This window comes from Procambarus clarkii, chromosome 52 (assembly GCF_040958095.1).
Source record: "Procambarus clarkii isolate CNS0578487 chromosome 52, FALCON_Pclarkii_2.0, whole genome shotgun sequence".
Lineage (NCBI taxonomy): Eukaryota > Metazoa > Arthropoda > Malacostraca > Decapoda > Cambaridae > Procambarus > Procambarus clarkii.
The window spans coordinates 23,509,372-23,529,491 of record NC_091201.1 but is presented as its reverse complement, the minus strand read 5'-3'; the positions used below and the strand labels follow the sequence as shown (position 1 = coordinate 23,529,491).

Here is a 20,120-nt window from a genome sequence, read left to right as displayed (position 1 = left end):
CCGCGCCTGCGTCTCCAGCGTCCCTAAGCTACTCTATCCCTTTGAGATATATTTCTTTCTTCTCTCGATAAACATACTTGAACTTGAATCCAGCGTCCACATGCGTCCCTTGGTCCTGAAGTTCCTCATCGGTAACTGTCTGTGTCGAGTCTACATAATGTTAGAGTCGACGCTGTGTCCTTTTCGGAGATATTAATATTGTCGAAGTCACAGTATTTAGTGGTTGTTCTTGACAATAGGAGGGTAGTAGAGGGGATCCAGGGGCAAGCGTGAGGTAGCAGGGACAGAGGAAGGGGAGAGAGACTAGGGGTAGGAATCATCTCAAGATAACCTCAAGATAGGAAAGGTAACTACACAGACAGTATCGGTGGAAGTAGTAACAAGAATGCCGTGTGGGGGAGGTTACGAGGTGTTAAGTCGTCCAAGGGCCAGATTCACGAAATCACTTACGCAAGCACTTACGAACGTGTACATCTTTCCTCAATCTTTGACGGCTTTGGTTACATGCATGAAAACTTCCCATTCAACTGTTGTTATTGTTATAAACAGCCTCCTGGTGCTTCGGAGCTCATTAACTGTTTAATACTTGGAAACAACGCCGCCAAAGATTGAGAAAAGATGTACAGGTTCGTAAGTGCTTGCGTAAGTGCTTTCGTGAATCTGGCCCCAGGCCAGCAACTTGCCAGCCTCCAGTGTGCAACAATTCAGCCAGTTGGTCTAGCACCTCAAGGTTGAAAAAGTCTTCCTTTCCCGCCGATTATTTAAATATTATTTGAATGTACCAACTATATATTTTTTGGTGAAATGCATTCTGGGTTTTATAATGATTTGTTATTGTGAGCTAGGAGGCGAGTTGACCCAAGTGAGCAGCCCAAGCATGAGCAGCGTTAGTTAATGGTTGATCAACATTATTCAATTTCTACATCAACACGTCCCTTGAAGGTGGCGTCAGCTTCCCATCCTGCTCCAGGGGCCCACTCTACCAGTGGTAAGCCTCGGCCAGGGGCCCCACTCTGCCAGTGGTAAGCCTCGGCCAGGGGCCCCACTCTACCAGTGGTAAGCCTCGGCCAGGGGCCCCACTCTACCAGTGGTAAGCCTCGGCCAGGGGCCCCACTCTACCAGTGGTAAGCCTCGGCCAGGGGCCCCACTCTACCAGTGGTAAGCCTCGGCCAGGGGCCCCACTCTACCAGTGGTAAGCCTCGGCCAGGGGCCCCACTCTACCAGTGGTAAGCCTCGACCAGGGGCCCCACTCTACCAGTGGTAAGCCTCGGCCAGGGGCCCCACTCTACCAGTGGTAAGCCTCGGCCAGGGGCCCCATTCTACCAGTGGTAAGCCTCGGCCAGGGGCCCCACTCTGCCAGTGGTAAGCCTCGGCCAGGGGCCCCACTCTGCCAGTGGTAAGCCTCGGCCAGGGGCCCCACTCTACCAGTGGTAAGCCTCGGCCAGGGGCCCCACTCTACCAGTGGTAAGCCTCGGCCAGGGGCCCCACTCTGCCAGTGGTAAGCCTCGGCCAGGGGCCCCACACTACCCACCTACCCAAGAGATTAGCAACTAAAGCGCCGTACAGGTATCAGGAACGGCAGCTTCTTCCCCACCTGCTTACACCCATCTACACCCATGTAAGCCCCACACCCACCACCTATACACACCCCCACACCTGTTGCTACACTCAAGAAACCAATCGTCGGAAAATTAACCCGCTAACCCCCACCAACAACCCTATTTGTACACACCTACACTCTTAACATTCACCCTTTGGGCTACACCTACACCCAAATTCCAGTCTGGGGCGGTGAACTGCGCACCAGGAGACGCCTCCACACACACACACACTCTGGGCAAACACTCGAGCAGTTTAAATCACTATAAACCACATTTCAGGCTCCGTGTTCTCTCTGCAGACTCCTCCCCACTCGGGTCGGGGGCCCTCCCAACTCTGGTCGGGGGCCCTCCCCACACGGGTCGGGGGCCCTCCCCACACGGGTCGGGGGCCCTCCCCACACGGGTCGGGGCAGCTGCCTCTGCTCTCTCTGATCTTCTTAATACAAAATAAATGTTGTGGACCATGCTGGCCCATGACTGGGTACACGCTGTGATCTTGTAGGTTTTGTCATCCGACTTTTCAGCACATTTTCAAAGATTTGTATAACGTGCCATGTTAGCGCTCAGTTATGTACGTGCGCACGCTCGCGCGCACCCCCCCCCCCCACACACACAGAAGGGTGACAGACAGGAAGCACTGAACTACAGGCCAGTGTCACTTACTTGCATACCATGCAAGCTGACGGAGAAGATTGTGCGAAAAAAGCTAGTGGAACATCTGGAGCGGAAGAACTTTGTGACACAACACCAACATGGGTTCAGGGAGGGCAAGTCCTGCCTCACATGATTAATTGAGTTCTATGACCAGGCAACAAAAATCAGGCAAGAAAGAGAGGGGTGGGCAGACTGCATATTTTTGGATTGCCAAAAAGCCTTTGACACAGTACCACGTAAGAGACTATTGCACAAACTGGAGAAGCAAGCAAGAGTGAAAGGGAAGGTACTCCACTGGATAAAGGAGTACCTAAGCAACAGAAGAGTCACTGTGAGGGGTGAGGTCTCAGAGTGGCGAGGCGTCACCAGTGGAGTCCTTCAGGGATCAGTTCTTGGACCTATACTTTCCTGATATATGTAAATGATCTCCCAGAGGGAATAGACTCGTTCCTCTCAATGTTTGCTGATGATGCAAAAATTATGAGGTAGATTAAGACAGAGAAATATAGTATGACGCTACAAGATGACCTAAAGAAACTAAAGGAATGGCAAAACAAATGGCTACTAAAGTTCAACCCAAGTAAGTGTAAGGCAATAAAACTAGGGGGAAGAAATAGGAGGCCAGACATTGGATACCGAACGGGGTATGAAGTCCTTCACGAAATGGACAGAGAGAAAGGTCTAGGAGTTGATATCACGCCAAACCTGTCTCCTGAAGCCCACATCAAACCTGTCTCCTGAAGCCAACCGCCTTCAGAAACCTATGTAAGGAATCATTCAGAACCTTGTATACCACATATGTAAGACCAATCCTGGAGTATGCGGCCCCAGCATGGAGCCCGTACCTTGTCAAGCACAAGACGAAGCTGGAAAAAGTTCAGAGGTATGACACTAGGCTAGTCCAAGAACTAAGAGGTATGAGTTACGAGGAAAGGCTGCGGGAACTACACCTCACGTCGCTGGAAGACAGAAGAGCTCGAGAAGATATAATCACCACATACAAAATTCTCAGGGAACTGACAGGGTAGACAATGATGGATTATTTAACACGGGTGGTACACGCACAAGGGAACCCAAATGGAAGCTGAGTACCCAAATGAGCCACAGAGACATTAGAAAGAATTTTTTCAGTGTCAGAGTAGTTAGTAAATGGAATGCATTAGGCAGTGATGTGGGTGTAGGCTGACTCCATACACAGTTTCAAATGTAGACATGATAGAGTTCGAGAAGCTCAGGAATCTATACACCAGTAGATTGACGGTTGAGAGACGGGACCAAAGAGCTAAAGCTCAACCCCCCCCCAAGCCCAAATAGGTGAGTACGCACACACGTGCGCGCCTCCACCTCCATCAACCTCCGGCCTATGGTGGCCGTACACAGCCCAACACTCCCAAGCTGTGCAGGCAGGCAGGCAGGCAGGCAGGCAGGCAGGCAGGCAGGCAGGCAGGCAGGCAGGCAGGCAGGCAGGCAGGCAGGCAGGCAGGCAGGCAGGTAGGGACCGTATATGGTAGACCAGACATCTACCCCACCACCTGGCCATCGGGGACGGGCTGAGCATTAATGGTGAAGACTGGCTTGAAAAAAAATATGAGTAAACTTGTTATAGTTTGCTCGCTCACACACACACACACACACACACACACACACACACACACACACACACACACACACGCACACACACACACACACACACATACACACACATACACACACACACACACACACACACACACACGGGAGTGCACACATGGCCACGTACACGGTCTACCCCCCCCCATATCTACTCACTGAAAAACTGGGTCTGCTAATTAAGCTGTAACAAACACGCAGCACAAGACGCCCAGCCGTAGCGTGTAATTAGCCTCGACCCTCTGAGTGGCAGCAACCGATAGTGACCTTCCCTCACGACACTACTCAAAACAGTACTAATGCAGCTGCAGGAGACTTCACTGTTCAGGCCGCAGGAGGCTTCACTGTTCAGGCCTTGTGAGACTTCACTGTTCAGGCCGCAGGAGGCTTCACTGTTCAGGCCTTGTGAGGCTTCACTGTTCAGGCCGCAGGAGGCTTCACTGTTCAGGCCGCAGGAGGCTTCACTGTTCAGGCCTTGTGAGGCTTCACTGTTCAGGCCTTGTGAGGCTTCACTGTTCAGGCCTTGTGAGGCTGAACAGTAGACGGCATGAAGTCACTAGACTACTGACTATATGACAATGACCAGGAATCAGTGGTGTCAGGACTGTGCCCTAAGGCACAAAGCTTGTCACTGTGTTTTAACTTGATTTTAATTGATTGTGTCTTGCTCTTACTATTCTGTTTGATATGAAATTGAATATCCATCGCAGTACATTCCTTGTTGCTCCTACTGGCTTCATTATTATTCACTATCACTCTATGGTCACATTTATCTAATGCCTTTGTTAAGTCAGTGTATACAGCATCTGCATTCTGTCTTATAATGCTTCTGTGGGTCAGGCTTTGAAGGTGAGAGAAGCATGTCCAACAGCAGGGCAGCAGAGGGTCAGGCTGCCCATAGTAGGAAAGCAGCATGTAAAGGATCTGGGAATAATGATGTCCAACAACCTAACGTTCAAGGGAGCATAACTAAGCAAATATTGCGTCAGCTATAATAATGACAGGATGGATTACGAGAACTTTCACGTCCAAGAATCCCATCACAATGCTTACACTATTCAAATCACTTGTACTGTCCCGGCTTGAGTACACTATGAACGTCAGAGGTCCACTGCTGTTCATCATTCTCCTGGCAATTATAAGAAATAATGCCGGAACATAAGTAGAAGTCTTCAAGAAAAAACTGGACATTTTTCTGCAAGAAGTGCTGGACCAACCGGGCTGTAGTGGATATGTTGACCTGCAAACGCTGCAAACAACAGCCTATTGGACCAAGCTGTCACAAGTCAGCCTGGCCCCTAGCCGGGCTTGGGGAGTACATCCCCCAGAACCTCATCCAGGCACAATCCAACAGCTGGGTGCCGCAGGGTCAGGCTGGGGAATCGACCCCAGGTCAAGCAAGGCGCGGGGCGTGACAATATTACCCACAAGTCTTGGTGTAATGTTGACATTAACCTTCCCCCCCCCCCCCCACCCCCCCCCCCGTGGGTCGTGTGGCGAGAAGTGTGAGAAGAGCCAGCTGCCGGCTCCTCATGTCCGGCCTCATTCTCCTCAACATCAAGTCGACGAGTTTTGCTTTGGCTGTTTTGTCCACGTAAATACCTGGATTGACTCGTTGCCCCTAAGGTGTGTGTTTAACTTTTGAAGACAACGAGGGAATCCTAATATTTGTTCCCAGTTGGAAAGTCGACAGGCGGAAGGGCAGGAAGTTTGGAAAATGTTCACCACAATAATGCCTTTCATAATTAGATATTGCGCGTCTAGCTTTTTTCGGCGGAATTCTGATCAAATTAATTTGCACACTGGGGGGTGTCTGCTTCTGGAGGTCCGTCTATGGTCAGACTGCAATCTTGCACGCATTAGGCTAATACCACATTGTCTATCTTGAGGTTATCTTGAGATGATTTCGGGGCTTTTAGTGTCCCCGCGGCCCGGTCCTCGACCAGGCCTCCACCCCCAGGAAGCAGCCCGTGACAGCTGACTAACACCCAGGTACCTATTTTACTGCTAGGTAACAGGGGCATAGGGTGAAAGAAACTCTGTCCATTGTTTCTCGCCGGTGCCTGGGATCGAACCCAGGACCACAGGATCACAAGTCCAGCGTGCTGTCCGCTCGGCCGACCGGCTCGGCTATGTTTTCCCCGCTGTGCCGTGTGAAGTACATGCACCCGGCTGTCTGCTCCCTCACTACATAGAGCACCGGAGACACGCCGGAAGTGTCAATCCTCAAATTCCACCGCATTCACAATCCTATTTTGATTGGGAAACAATGCCAGGTACAACTCTGTTTTTTGTACGTCTGGCTCCCCCTTCCCCCCTTAAACAGAACTAAAACTGCCCCCCCCCCCCTGTGCTAACTGGGGTAGGATGAGGTGAAGTGATAAGTGTGTGAGAGACGACCGGGACGGCTTCCTGGTGGCGCCATTAGCCGCGACTTTCCCGCCAGTACACACAAAGCCGCCACCGCCCGCCTCGACCTTCCCGCCTCGCATACCTGCGGTTCGCTCCCCGTGTAAACAATTACCTGACGGGACGACGGCGCTGCAGGTGCTGCTGCTGCAGCTGCTGATACCGCGCACGACTTGCCTCACTAATTTCGTACTTGTTGACCTTCAGGTGGAGCCCCTCCATTTACGTCCGCCCCTTTCATTCGCACTCCCTTCTTTTCTCTTATTATCTCTTGCTTCCATCTCCGAGTACCATACAAGCCGCGGCACCTCCCTCCGGAGCAATCACCTCATCCTAACTCAAGTTACTTTACGCGCTCCTCTACGCCAACACCCTTCCGGAACGGAGGTCCCCGCGGCCTACACACCACTCCATCTTCCACTTCATCCAAGCAACAGCCTGTTGGACCAAGCTCTCTCAAGTCAAGCCTGGTCCCCGGGCCGGGCTTGGGGAGTAGAAGAACTCCCAGAACCCCATCCAGGTACAATCCAGGTACAATGTCACACCATTTTCTCTCCATACATTCCCTCCACTTTACTCGAGCCCATCAAGGCCTAGTCCAGGCGTCTCCTTCCTGGAGGGGTCAGTAGTGACCACACCAGCCGGTCTTAGTGACCACACCAGCCGGTCTTAGTGACCACACCAGCCGGTCTTAGTGACCAGCAAGACCTGGGCACCATGTCTTACCCCCCCCCCCCGGCCTCTTCCAATCCTCCCGGCTGTTAAAGCTCATCTCTCAAGACTCTCAACTGGCTGACTTGTGAGTGGTAATGAGCAGCGGTACAGAGATGCTGCACGTCTGGGGGGACCCGGCCGGGGACGAGCGTGGCGCCAGCGGCACCTCACTCACCACGTGTCTCACCTTCCGGAAAGTCCATAGTAAACTTTACCTGTACTTTACCGCACGCTCTCTATGGCACGTGGCCACTCCTCACTCTCACCGTGGCACGGGACCACTCCTCACTCTCACCGTGGCACGGACCACTCCTCACTCTCACCGTGGCACGGACCACTCCTCACTCTCACCGTGGCACGGACCACTCCTCACTCTCACCGTGGCACGGACCACTCCTCACTCTCACCGTGGCACGGACCACTCCTCACTCTCACCGTGGCACGGACCACTCCTCACTCTCACCGTGGCACGGACCACTCCTCACTCTCACCGTGGCACGGACCACTCCTCACTCTCACCGTGGCACGGACCACTCCTCACTCTCACCGTGGCACGGACCACTCCTCACTCTCACCGTGGCACGGACCACTCCTCACTCTCACCGTGGCACGGACCACTCCTCACTCTCACCGTGGCACGGACCACTCCTCACTCTCACCGTGGCACGGACCACTCCTCACTCTCACCGTGGCACGGACCACTCCTCACTCTCACCGTGGCACGGACCACTCCTCACTCTCACCGTGGCACGGACCACTCCTCACTCTCACCGTGGCACGGACCACTCCTCACTCTCACCGTGGCACGGACCACTCCTCACTCTCACCGTGGCACGGACCACTCCTCACTCTCACCGTGGCACGGACCACTCCTCACTCTCACCGTGGCACGGACCACTCCTCACTCTCACCGTGGCACGGACCACTCCTCACTCTCACCGTGGCACGGACCACTCCTCACTCTCACCGTGGCACGGGACCATTTTTCATGAGACTATCAGACCTCCAGTTTTTTACACGCTGTCTTGATAAGGGCCATTGTTTAAATACTCTCCTTACTTGTTACCGTGCCCGAGCCGTGCCTGAGCCGTGCCTGAGCCATGCCTGAGCCGTGCCCGAGCCGTGCCTGAGCCGTGCCTGAGCCGTGCCTGAGCCGTGCCTGAGCCGTGCCCGAGCTGTGCCTGAGCCGTGCCTGAGCTGGCAGACACTGGTGGTGCTGGATGCGTGGCCACGGTGTCATGGCGCCTCATCCACCTCATCCTCTTCAAATGACTAGGACTTAAAACAAGGATTTGCTCAAATGTAAACAAATAAACAGCACGGCCCAAAAACATGACTTTTTGTTGTCACCCTAAATTGTATTGTAAACAAACTGGAAAACTAAAGAACGTAACAAAGGCTAACCTAACCTAGCCTAACCTAGCTTAGCCTAACCTAGCCTTGCCTAGCCTAACCTTGCCTAGCCTAGCCTTGCCTAACCTAGCCTTGCCTAACCTAGCCTTGCCTAACCTAGCCTTGCCTAACCTAACCTAACCTAGCCTAGCCTAACCAAGCCTAATATACGCTGTCTTAGGTTAAATACAGCACATTTAGTAGGCCTAGCAATGTTCAAATAGTTGCTATATGTACTATCATTGTAGGCCTCCCTCGCTCGTGTCCGGGGAGCCTACATCATGAAGCATGCTGCACCTCTCATGCTGTCTCAAGATGCTGGCCTCACGACGCCTCTGTTGCACGTGCCACACCATGCGGCTCCTGCCATGACTGTCATATGTGTATAACCTGTCATGCGTCGTCCGGTGGGAGTGACGGGTGAGGTGTTCCTCCAGTCATGCGTCGTCAGGTGGGAGTGACCGGTGAGGTGTTCCTCCAGTCATGCGTCGTCAGGTGGGAGTGACCGGTGAGGTGTTCCTCCAGTCATGCGTCGTCAGGTGAGAGTGACGGGTGAGGTGTTCCTCCAGCCATGCGTCGTCAGGTGGGAGTGACGGGTGAGGTGTTCCTCCAGTCATGCGTCGTCAGGTGGGAGTGACGGGTGAGGTGTTCCTCCAGCCATGCGTCGTCAGGTGGGAGTGACGGGTGAGGTGTTCCTCCAGTCATGCGTCGTCAGGTGGGAGTGACGGGTGAGGTGTTCCTCCAGTCATGCACGACCATCGTCCCGTCACACTGCCGCCCAACTAACCTAACCTTCATGGCCAGGCCTACGCCAAATTAACCTGTCCTTCCGAACCTTAGGCCACACACACCTGACCACTCCTCAGTGTTGGTCACGTGTGTGACCAGCCAGGTGTAAGACTGGCTGGTGTGGACACTAACAGGTCTACACAACCCCGCTCCTGTGCCAGGTAAGTCCACTACGGGCTCACCATAGCCCGTGCTACTTGCAACTTGTTCCTACACATCACTCCATCTTGCACTTCATCCAAGCAACAGCCTGTTGGACCAAGCTCCGACCTGACCCAGCCTGTGGTGACCTGACCCAGCCTGTGGTGACCTGACCCAGCCTGTGATGACCTGACCCAGCCTGTGATGACCTGACCCAGCCTGTGGTGACCTGACCCAGCCTGTGGTGACCTGACCCAGCCTGTGGTGACCTGACCCAGCCTGTGATGACCTGACCCAGCCTGTGGTGACCTGACCCAGCCTGTGATGACCTGACCCAGCCTGTGATGACCTGACCCAGCCTGTGATGACCTGACCCAGCCTGTGGTGACCTGACCCAGCCTGTGGTGACCTGACCCAGCCTGTGGTGACCTGACCCAGCCTGTGGTGACCTGACCCAGCCTGTGATGACCTGACCCAGCCTGTGGTGACCTGACCCAGCCTGTGGTGACCTGACCCAGCCTGTGATGACCTGACCCAGCCTGTGGTGACCTGACCCAGCCTGTGGTGACCTGACCCAGCCTGTGGTGACCTGGCCTGTAGAGGTGGTCATGGAGATTTAAGGCCAGTCATCGTCTCGACAGGTGGCCAAGGTGTTTGATGAGGGGGGGGGAGTGAGGGGGGGGAGTGAGGGGGGGAGTGAGGGGGGGGGAGTGAGAGGGGGGAGTGAAGGGGTGAGTGAAGGGTGTCGTGACAGGTTATCAGCTCTGATGAGGTCGATGAAGGTGAAGGGGTCAGAGAAGCGGAGGTAACTTGAGGAACAATGGAGGTTGACCTCTGACTCACCAGCCCCCCCCCCCCTGTGGCCGGCTGGCAGCCTAGCTAGCCAACGCCCCACACACACACTCGGACACTGGCATGCCTCCAAACACCCACTACACTCACATTTCACTGCCCTCAAGGCCAGTGGCTACGGCACCAGTGCCATATAACTCATACCTCCAAGACGGCTATTCTGAAAAATTCCAATATAGGCCGCTCCATGGACCTATTGGTGGGTGCCACCTCTTGGGTTATCTTGAGGTTATCTTGAGATGATTTCGGGGCTTTAGTGTCCCCGCGGCCCGGTCCTCGACCAGGCCTCCACCCCCAGGAAGCAGCCCGTGACAGCTGACTAACACCCAGGTACCTATTTTACTGCTAGGTAACAGGGGCATAGGGTGAAAGAAACTCTGCCCATTGTTTCTCGCCGGTGCCTGGGATCGAACCCAGGACCACAGGATCACAAGTCCAGCATGCTGTCCGCTCGGCTCCTGGGTGGCTTAATCTGCATCAGTCAATCAATCCGAGCAACAGTCTGATGGACCAAGCTCGCACAAGTCCAGCCTGGTCACAGACCACACTCTACGTACAACCCTCCAAGTTGCCATTTAAGTTGTCAGTAGAACTCTGTACATGTGTATACAACATTGATAATCTTGTAACTAGCGTCAAAAGATTGTTATTTGCTTAGCTAAACGAACTAGAGGGTTCAGTTCCTGAACCGATTATGTGCCTCTGTGATCCTTTACACCACCGCCCACGGGATGGGTATGGGGTGCATAATAAAGAAATTGAATTGAGTAGAACTCTGCAAGCTTGAAGTTGTTGCTGGGTTTGTTAAGAATTGCCAAGATTTATAACATGATTTACATATACAAGGAAAGTAACTGCGTTTTGGTTTTTGCATTTTGCTTGTGGGTGCTTACACTATACTGAAGTGTGAGTGTAGTGTGGTAGTGACTGTGAGGAGCCTCACTACACGAGCCTTGGTGAGGCTTCCTTAATTCTTCCTGTATGATTCTCCACCAGTAACCTAACCTTACCAGCAAGATCTGGCGGTGGCCAATATATGCTACAATGCTCACTGTATCCTGTGATAGCTTATTGTCTAATCTTTTAATTGCATATATATTTATATGTATATTGTGTTTGTGTACTCACCTATTTGTGTCTGCAGGATCGAGCATTGACTCTTGGATCCCGCCTTTCGAGCCATCGGTTGTTTACAGCAATGACCCCGGTCTTATTTCCCTATCATACCTGGCGTTAAAATTATGAAGAGAGTTTGCTTCCACAACCTGCTCCTTAAGTGCATTCCATTTTCCCACTACTCTCACGCTAAAAGAAAACTTCCTAACATCTCTGCGACTCATCTGAGTTTCCAGCTTCCATCCATGTCCCCTCGTTCTGTTACTATTCCGTGTGAACATTTCGTCTATGGTCACACTGTCAATCCCCCTGAGTATTTTATACGTTCCTATCATATCCCCCCTCTCCCTTCTTTTTCTAGTGTCGTAAGGCACAGTTCCTTCAGGCGCTCCTCATACCCCATACCTCGTAACTCTGGGACGAGTCTCGTTGCAAACTTCTGAAGCTTTTCCAGTTTCCTTATATGCTTCTTCAGATGGAGACTCCCTGATGAGGCGACATACTTTAAGACTGGTCTCACGTAGGCAGTGTAAAGCGCCCTAAATGCCTCCTTACTTAGGTTTCTGAATGATGTTCTAACTTTTGCCAGTGTAGACTACGCTGCTGCTGTTATCCTATTTATATGTGCCTCAGGAGATAGATTAGGTGTTACGTCCACGCCCAGGTCTCTTTCTCGCGTCGTGTGTGTACTCACCTATTTATACTCACCTATTTGTGCTTGCGGGGGTTGAGCTCTGGCTCTTTGGTCCCGCCTCTCAACTGTCAATCAACTGGTGTACAGGTTCCTGAGGCTATTGGGCTCTATCATATGTGTGTGTGTATGTGGTGGTGTGTGTGTGTGTGTGTGTGTGTGTGTGTGTGTGTGTGTGTGTGTGTGTGTGTGTGTGTGTGTGTGTGTGTGTGTGTGTGTGTGTGTGTGTGTGGTGTGTGTTTGTTTCTGCCCTCTTACTGGGCGATAATAATACGGTAAGGAGGAGACGGGGAAAGTATTACTGGAGGCGGGAGACGGGGCCGCCGGCGGGGAGACAGAGCAGGGGGTGAGTGACAGAGCAGGGGGTGAGTGACAGAGCAGGGGGTGAGTGACAGAGCAGGGGGTGAGTGACAGAGCAGAGGGTGAGTGACAGAACAAGGGGGTGAGTGACAGAGCAGGGGGTGAGTGACAGAGCAGGGGGTGAGTGACAGAACAAGGGGGTGAGTGACAGAACAAGGGGGTGAGTGACAGAACAAGGGGGTGAGTGACAGAACAAGGGGGTGAGTGACAGAGCAGGGGGTGAGTGACAGAGCAGGGGGTGAGTGACAGAACAAGGGGTGAGTGACAGAGCAGGGGGTGAGTGACAGAACAAGGGGGTGAATGACAGAGCAGGGGGTGAGTGACAGAGCAGGGGGTGAGTGACAGAACAAGGGGGTGAGTGACAGAGCAGGGGGTGAGTGACAGAACAAGGGGGTGAGTGACAGAACAAGGGGGTGAGTGACAGAACAAGGGGGTGAGTGACAGAGCAGGGGGTGAGTGACAGAGCAGGGGGTGAGTGACAGAGCAGGGGGTGAGTGACAGAACAAGGGGGTGAGTGACAGAGCAGGGGGTGAGTGACAGAGCAGGGGTGAGTGACAGAACAAGGGGGTGACAGGGAAAAATGATAATTCCAGGAAATGAAAACGTAAAAAGAAATCAGGAAGAGAAGTATATGGCTGGTGTTGATATACTTCCCCCCCCCCCCCCGGGTAGATGACCTGCGGGTAGTGTAGATAGACCCGGGGAACGCCGGGGACTCTTTCTACTCCATTATACAGAGACACATAACTAAGATCTCAGACAAGAAATAAAATGCTATGGAGAGAGTGGAAGTAACGCGGGGTGTGGCCTGTACGTCGTGGTGCGTCGAAAAGGTAAGGAAGGTCAACCAGGTTGCTGGACGCGACTGCCTGCAAAGCTAGACTTTGTCCCCTCCCTAGTCACTTGTAGGGAAGTCGGAGAAAAACGAGAATGGGAAGAGAGAGAGATGTCGAGCACAGGTGAGGGGGGGGGGAGGGGGTGTGAGGGGGGGAGGGGGTGTGAGGGGAGGAGGGGGTGTGAGGGGGGGGAGAGGGTGGGAGGAGGTATGAGGGGGTGAGGGGGGGGGCAAGGAGCTTCGGTCGTGAGGAGTGACTCTCAGGCAAGTTCATGACAGATTAAGAGAAAGTTGAACAAAAACATGAAATTGTGATTAAGCAAAACACAAAATAAACAAAAAGCGGAGACAAGGAAAGTATTCGTGACACGTCTGGAGGGGGAGGGGGGGAGGAGGGGGGGGTCACACTTCTGGGGGAGGGGGGGTCACACCTCTGGGGGCGGGGGGGGGAGGGTGAGAGATCACTGTACCGGTAGATGAGAGAACACAGCCAGAGAAGCAAGAGGTGTACCACCAACAGGACAGGTGGAGCCGTAGTGTTGGAGCCGTAGTGTTGGAGCCGTAGTGTTGGAGCCGTAGTGTTGGAGCCACAGTGTTGGAGCCACAGTGTCAACACCCAGAAGCCCACCAGACCACCCGGAACACCAGCCTGGTGAACGTGTCCTTAATCTCCCTGAAGTGACCTTGAAGCTCCCTGGACGCTCCACACACATTACTGTATCACTCTTAACACGTGAACACCAGTCAGGTGAGAGATGGCACCTCATCCTGGCTAATAATGTGCTTCTCAAGTCTAATAAAGGAGGTAGTAAAGGTCTTCGTGTCCTTTACTTAAGGACTGCCAACCACAACAAATAGCGTGATCCACGGCCCTTGTGGATTTGTTCATGTGAAAATAAGACTTCTCTTATTTTCTCTTAAAATAAGATAGGAAATATACTTTTCATCAGATTATAATCGGCAATAAAAAGCTGTTCCATACTTTTATTAACAAATGCCAGGAAGTAAAAATTCATATAAATGTTATTTGAACTGAGAGAAGTTCATATACCACACAAGGGGAGCCGGCCGGCCGAGCGGACAGCACGCTGGGCACGTGATCCTATGCTCCCCGGTTCGATCCCGGGCGCCGGCGAGAAACGATGGACAGAGGTTCTTTCACCCTATGCCCCCTGTTACCTAGCAGTAAATAGGTACCTGGGAGTTAGTCAGCTGTCACGGGCTGCTTCCTGGGGTGTGTGTGGGGGGGGGGAGTAGTAGAAACAGTTGATTGACAAGTGAGAGGCGGGCTGACAGAGCAGAGCTCAACCCCTGTAAGCACAACTAGGTGAACACAACTAGGTGAACAACAACTAGGTGAACACAACTAGGTGAACACAACTAGGTGAACAACAACTAGGTGAACACAACTAGGTGAACACAACTAGGTGAACAACAACTAGGTGAACACAACTAGGTGAACACAACTAGGTGAACACAACTAGGTGAACAACAACTAGGTGAACACAACTAGGTGAACACAACTAGGTGAACAACAACTAGGTGAACACAACTAGGTGAACACAACTAGGTGAACAACAACTAGGTGAACACAACTAGGTGAACACAACTAGGTGAACACAACTAGGTGAACAACAACTAGGTGAACACAACTAGGTGAACACAACTAGGTGAACAACAACTAGGTGAACACAACTAGGTGAACAACAACTAGGTGAACACAACTAGGTGAACAACAACTAGGTGAACACAACTAGGTGAACACAACTAGGTGAACAACAACTAGGTGAACAACAACTAGGTGAACACAACTAGGTGAACACAACAAGGTGAACAACAACTAGGTGAACACAACTAGGTGAACACAACTAGGTGAACAACAACTAGGTGAACACAACTAGGTGAACAACAACTAGGTGAACAACAACTAGGTGAACAACAACTAGGTGAACAACAACTAGGTGAACACAACTAGGTGAACAACAACTAGGTGAACACAACTAGGTGAACAACAACTAGGTGAACACAACTAGGTGAACAACAACTAGGTGAACACAACTAGGTGAACAACAACTAGGTGAACACAACTAGGTGAACACAACTAGGTGAACACAACTAGGTGAACAACAACTTAACAGGCGCTGAAAGCCATATGAAAACACAAACCATTTTTGGTGCAATTATATTAAATTATAATCACATTATATCTCTTGTCTTATTTTTCACGTGAAAGATAACGTAGTGAGTTGTGGGTTTGGCCACCACGGTGAGTTGGCGCTGCCTGTACTCACCTAGTTGTGTTTGCGGGGGTTGAGCTCTGGCTCTTTGGTCCCGCCTCTCAACCGTCAATCAACAGGTAGTCATTGGCTTGTCACGTGTACTCGTCTCTCTAACGAGCTTGGGGAATACCTCCCACGCTCTTGTCATTGCTCCACACACAACATTAATTTTTTTGGGGGGGTACTTAAGACTAGGTTTGTAATTGTTAGTAATTGTTTAGTGTTGTATTGAGGTGACGTGTTAATACCACTTCCCCCTCCCCCCCTCCTCCCTCGTCTTCCCCTCCCCCCTCCACCCTCGTCTTCCCCTCCCCCCTCCACCCTCGTCTTCCCCTCCCCCCTCCTCCCTCGTCTTCCCCTCCCCCCCTCCCTCCCCCCTCCCAACTTAAACCCCTCTTCTTCCTAAAAAATAATATTACAAAGCAATGAAACTACTATACGTGTTTAATTTTAAGGAAACATTCGTTCTGACGACAAAAAAGTCTTGGGTCACCTCCACCAATATTTCACATTTGACCAGAATCGAATCCGTGAGAATCTGATGTGAGAGTGTGAATAATTAATACTAATTTTTAAACCATATAACTTAGGCCTACCCAGACCAGCCTATGTCCGTCCTGTACCGCAGACTATTTCCCCTACAAATTGGGACAAGGCCAGCTCCAAGCGCCTGACCTCCAACTTTGGACAGACAGACATTCTTATAGTAGATACTACAAGAGCTTTCCTTCAAAATTACGAAATTATCATACCTGCAGACATATTATATTATATTATATTATATATGTATATTATATATATATATATATATATATATATATATATATATATATATATATATATATATATATATATATATATATATATATATATATATATATATATATATTTTGGTAGCAGTCTTTCCTGTAGACATATTTTATTAAATATGACCGAAAAAGTAAGATTAATAATTCTAACACGAATTTTCTCAATCTTTCGTACATTATGCTTCACTGTTGGAGGTAAATCAAAAATCACTTCTCCAAAATTCATTTTTATTTCTAGTCTGACGCGACACGGGCGCGTTTCGTAAAACTTATTACATTTTCAAAGACTTCACAAATACACAACTAATTAGAACTTGCGTTTCCCTGATTTTATATCTACATTTGAGTGAGGTGGGAAGGGTGATGTGGCATTACATTTGAGTAAGGTGGGAAGGATGATGTGGCATTAGAGGATATTAATAGGGTATTAAAAGTATCAACACAAGACAGAACACGAAACAATGGATATTGAATAGAAGTGTTTGTAGAAAGCCTATTGGTCCATATTTCTTGATGCTTCTATATTGGAGCGGAGTCTTGAGGTGGGTAGAATATAGTTGTGCAATAATTGGCTGTTGATTGCTGGTGTTGACTTCTTGATGTGTAGTGCCTCGCAAACGTCTAGCCGCCTGCTATCGCTGTATCTATCGATGATTTCTGTGTTGTTTACTAGGATTTCTCTGGCGATGGTTTGGTTATGGGAAGAGATTATATGTTCCTTAATGGAGCCCTGTTGTTTATGCATCGTTAAACGCCTAGAAAGAGATGTTGTTGTCCTGCCTATATACTGGGTTTTTTGGAGCTTACAGTCCCCAAGTGGGCATTTGAAGGCATAGACGACGTTAGTCTCTTTTAAAGCGTTCTGTTTCGTGTCTGGAGAGTTTCTCATGAGTAGGCTGGCCGTTTTTCTGGTTTTATAGTAAATCGTCAGTTGTATCCTCTGATTTTTGTCTGTAGGGATAACGTTTCTATTAACAATATCTTTCAGGACCCTTTCCTCTGTTTTATGAGCTGTGGAAAAGAAGTTCCTGTAAAATAGTCTAATAGGGGGTATAGGTGTTGTGTTAGTTGTCTCTTCGGAGGTTGCATGGCTTTTCACTTTCCTTCTTATGATGTCTTCGATGAAACCATTGGAGAAGCCGTTATTGACTAGAACCTGCCTTACCCTACAGAGTTCTTCGTCGACTTGCTTCCATTCTGAGCTGTGGCTGAGAGCACGGTCGACGTATGCGTTAACAACACTCCTCTTGTACCTGTCAGGGCAGTCGCTGTTGGCATTTAGGCACATTCCTATGTTTGTTTCCTTTGTGTAGACTGCAGTGTGGAAACCTCCGCCCTTTTCCATGACTGTTACATCTAGAAAAGGCAGCTTCCCATCCTTTTCCGTCTCGTAAGTGAAACGCAGCACGGAACTCTGCTCAAATGCCTCCTTCAGCTCCTGCAGATGTCTGACATCAGGTACCTGTGTAAAAATGTCGTCAACATACCTGCAGTATATGGCCGGTTTCAAGTTCATGTCGACTAAGACTTTTTGCTCGATGGTACCCATGTAGAAGTTTGCAAACAGGACACCTAGGGGAGAACCCATAGCGACCCCATCTACTTGCTTATACATGTGCCCATCCGGGCTCAAGAAGGGTGCCTCTTTAGTACAAGCTTGGAGTAGTTTCCTCAGAATACAGTTTCCTCAGTTTCCTCAGTTGTGTATTTGTGAAGTCTTTGAAAATGTAATAAGTTTTACGAAACGCGCCCGTGTCGCGTCAGACTAGAAATAAAAATGAATTTTGGAGAAGTGATTTTTGATTTACCTCCAACAGTGAAGCATAATGTACGAAAGATTGAGAAAATTCGTGTTAGAATTATTAATCTTACTTTTTCGGTCATATTTAATAAAATATATATATATATATATATATATATATATATATATATATATATATATATATATATATATATATATATATATATATATATTAGTATATGTCTGAAGGCATGACTCTCTCCCCTTCCCCCTTCTCTCATCTCTTTCTCTCTCATCTCTCTCTCTCTCATCTCTCTCTCTCCCATCTCCCATCTCTCATCTCTCTCTCCCTCTCTCCCTCCCTCTCTCTACCGTGCCTCATCATCGTGCTCTCCGTAATGGTGAAATGTGGTAAATGAGGTGGCGTTAGGGCCTTTGTCTTGTGTGGAATGACCAGAGCGCAAAAACCCCTAGAGGCCAGGCCCCGTAAAACATTTATATGGCCTTTTTTATCAGAGTGGCGCGTGTAGGAATGCCTTTCGCTCCTTAAAGAAATAGTAGAAAGCAACTGCAAGATGCCCCGGAGGTGAAGTATTCTCATTACCTCTTACGTTAATGAGTTAACCTTACCTGGAGAAAGCCTTTGGCATTACCAGGGGGATATTTACCATGCTGTTAAAGGCAATAGTGTGATGCATTATTTTATAAAATATTGCAATTTCAAAGCCTATATTCTGCCAGCCACAACAGCCTGCCGGATCATTCCAGAGCGGGGAGGAGCATAGTGACCCCAGGTCACCTCCAGGTCTCATTATGTCTCACCTGGTCTCACCCCTCATGACCGTCTCTCATGCATACACTCACCTCGTGTACTGGACATTATTGCTCAGAGCTCCACCTGTGTTGTGACCACAGCGGTGAGTCACAGCTCCCAACGGTCACTCAAAGGTCACTCAGTTATGTTATGCGGCTTCACTTGACCCGGCCTGGCCCGGCCTGGCCCAGCCTGGCCCAGCCTGGCCCAGCCTGGCCCAGCCTGGCCCAGCCTGGTTCAGCCTTGTCCGACCTAACAAGACATGGACCGGCTTTTTCAGATATTTGAGGGTCAACATCAGTATATATCGACTATCTATCTATACATATTATATATATATATATATATATATATATATATATATATATATATATATATATATATATATATATATATATATATATATATATTTTGTTTATATATATATATATAAACAAAAATCCTGCAGCAGCTGCCAATTAGTGCTACAGGCAGGGTACTTTCTCCTTATTTTTGTCATGTCTCCTCCTCCTCCTCCCTTTTATCTTCCCGCTTTTCTTCCTTAATTATCTCCTCCCTTACCTGGAGCATACCTGGGGAGGGTTTCCAGAGTTCTTCTACTCCCCGAGCCCGGCCTAGACATTTTTATTTACTCCTTTTTCATTGAGCTGAAGGGATGGGTGCTGAAGGCATGGGTACTGGAGGGATGGATGCTGAAGGCATGGGTGCTGGAGGGATGGATGCTGAAGGCATGGGTACTGGAGGGATGGATGCTGAAGGCATGGGTGCTGGAGGGATGGATGCTGAAGGCATGGGTGCTGGAGGGATGGATGCTGAAGGCATGGGTGCTGAAGGCATGGATGCTGAAGGCATGGGTGCTGGAGGGATGGATGCTGAAGGCATGGGTGCTGAAGGCATGGATGCTGAAGGCATGGGTGCTGAAGGGATGGATGCTGAAGGGATGGGTGCTGGAGGGACGGATGCTGGAGGACCAGGCTAGACGAGTGACCGTAATAGTTTGGGTGAGTTACAGAGTAAGGTCATTCTTACTCTAGTTTTTGTATTTAGTAATTCCCACCATTTTGCCTCCAAGATGCGGTGTTACCATAGGATAACACTAACACCCACAAGGGTGTTAAGTTCCCTGATCAACACCTGCAATCCACCTCAACACACGCAACAATACCCCGCAAAACAAAAGTACTCCCAACAATAGCGTGTAGCGAGAGATGTGATGCAAGAAGCAGCCATTGTGTTAGAGAGACATTACGCTGACTCCCATCTCCTTATCTCCCACCTTCCCTCCTCCATCCCC

The 20,120-nt window shown here is 50.0% G+C and overlaps 1 protein-coding gene across 1 annotated transcript; it reads left to right on the top strand.

Annotated features, from left to right (window-relative positions):
- The first annotated feature begins 19,481 nt into the window (after positions 1-19,481).
- Positions 19,482-19,805, top strand: LOC123763510 (chloride intracellular channel protein 6-like). The gene has a single exon (XM_045750641.2). The coding sequence runs from the start codon at positions 19,482-19,484 to the stop codon at positions 19,803-19,805; it is 324 nt and encodes a 107-aa protein (XP_045606597.2).
- The last annotated feature ends 315 nt before the right edge of the window (positions 19,806-20,120 follow it).